The sequence below is a fragment of the Aspergillus glaucus genome (assembly GCF_001890805.1).
Source record: "Aspergillus glaucus CBS 516.65 unplaced genomic scaffold ASPGLscaffold_1, whole genome shotgun sequence".
Lineage (NCBI taxonomy): Eukaryota > Fungi > Ascomycota > Eurotiomycetes > Eurotiales > Aspergillaceae > Aspergillus > Aspergillus glaucus.
This window is the reverse complement of record NW_019170453.1, coordinates 967,787-969,139: the sequence shown is the minus strand read 5'-3', so window position 1 is coordinate 969,139 and position 1,353 is coordinate 967,787. Positions and strand designations below refer to the sequence as shown.

At 47.4% G+C, this 1,353-nt stretch overlaps 2 protein-coding genes across 2 annotated transcripts; both read left to right on the top strand.

Moving 5' to 3' along the window:
- Positions 1-525: 525 nt before the first annotated feature.
- ASPGLDRAFT_54000 (uncharacterized protein) lies at positions 526-1,353 on the top strand (the record flags this gene model as incomplete). The annotated part of the gene is made up of 1 exon (XM_022548057.1): positions 526-1,353. A coding segment is annotated over exon 1 (486 nt), but the record flags the coding sequence as incomplete, so codon positions are not given.
- On the top strand, positions 645-848 carry ASPGLDRAFT_41298 (uncharacterized protein). Its single transcript, XM_022545381.1, has one exon. It carries the CDS (start codon positions 652-654, stop codon positions 823-825), a length of 174 nt encoding a protein of 57 aa, XP_022406000.1. The 5' UTR covers positions 645-651; the 3' UTR covers positions 826-848.

The window sequence follows — 1,353 nt, the reverse complement described above, 5'->3', positions numbered from 1 at the left end:
GCGGCGCGCCCTCCCTCTGATTTCCCTTTCAATATACAGGAATGCTTCCATGATGTCATCCTGGATGAAGCGCATAGCCTCCGCAACCTGACGTCCTCTCAAACATGAGCTGTGTATTGGTTAGCTGCATTGTTTCACCTCCTGCTCTCAGCCACCCTGTTGTACAATTCCTGTGATGACATGCATGGCTATATGCCCCTGCTGTTTACAACGCCGTCTATTTGGACCCATACTGATTGGACCACGCTCAGCGTATTGACAGAACAGAATGTTTTTGAACTGCCTGAGGACCATCCCAGGGCGAAGCTGCGCTGTAGCGTTGAAGCCATTGAGAAATATGTACTGAATCAGGAAGTGGCACTGAATGTGTCAGGGGATCATTTTTGTCTGGTATTGAAGCATCTGATGATCAGGTGTAACCTCACCTCTTGAATTCCATTTGACTCACTGACACTGATTGGTGCTGATATCCCTCCAATTGAACACAAGGTGATAAATGTGAAATTCTTCAAGCCTGAGGATGAGATGTTCAGTGATCTTGCTTCAAACCTACACAAGGGTCTCTTCACACGTTCGCCAGTGGACTGGAATAAGTTCATTTATAATATGCAGAAGCTCTGGATGTTGATGCTCTTGAGTTCATGGCTTGGCATGCACTATGTTGAATCTTCCCTGGAGGCGCAAAGTATCCCTGTCACCATTGCTAAGCTCAAGACTCATCAGGTTGCCCTGTTCATGGCCAGCGCCATCAAAGAAATGGCAGTGGTGAACAAAATGGCTATGGCGCACTTTTTTAAACATGCCTCATCTCTCACCAATCAATGACAGACCTGGTGCCTGGAGTTCCTGCTGCATGGAAGCCCGAAGATGCAAGCCATGCTACCCATCCTTTGTGACCAGGTGATTATACATGGGGAGAAAGCAATTGTGTGGACACAGTTTCCAGCTGAACAGGTGTATGTTGCTGCCACCCTTGTGGAGGCCAACTTTGATGCAAGGGTTTTTCATGCAGGACTCAGTGTTCATGAGCATTCTGTACTCATCAAGCAGTTCACACAAGATCCAGCCTCATGCTCTGTGTTGGTCTGCAGCTATGGTGTTAATGTGATGGGCCTGAACCTGCAGAACCTCTGTTGCAATGTCCACCTCTTCTCTCCTGGTATGTCAAAGGCTGTTGTCAATCAGGCAGTCAGACGCGTGTGCCACTTGGGCCAGACAAGGATTGTTCTTGTTTATGAGTACTTACTGGAGAACAACTTCAACGTGATGTTGGTGAAGCATAACAAACTGAAGGCTGTGCTGGGTTTAGTCACAGAGATGAGCCCTGATGAATTCTCAATGGATTTGGACATC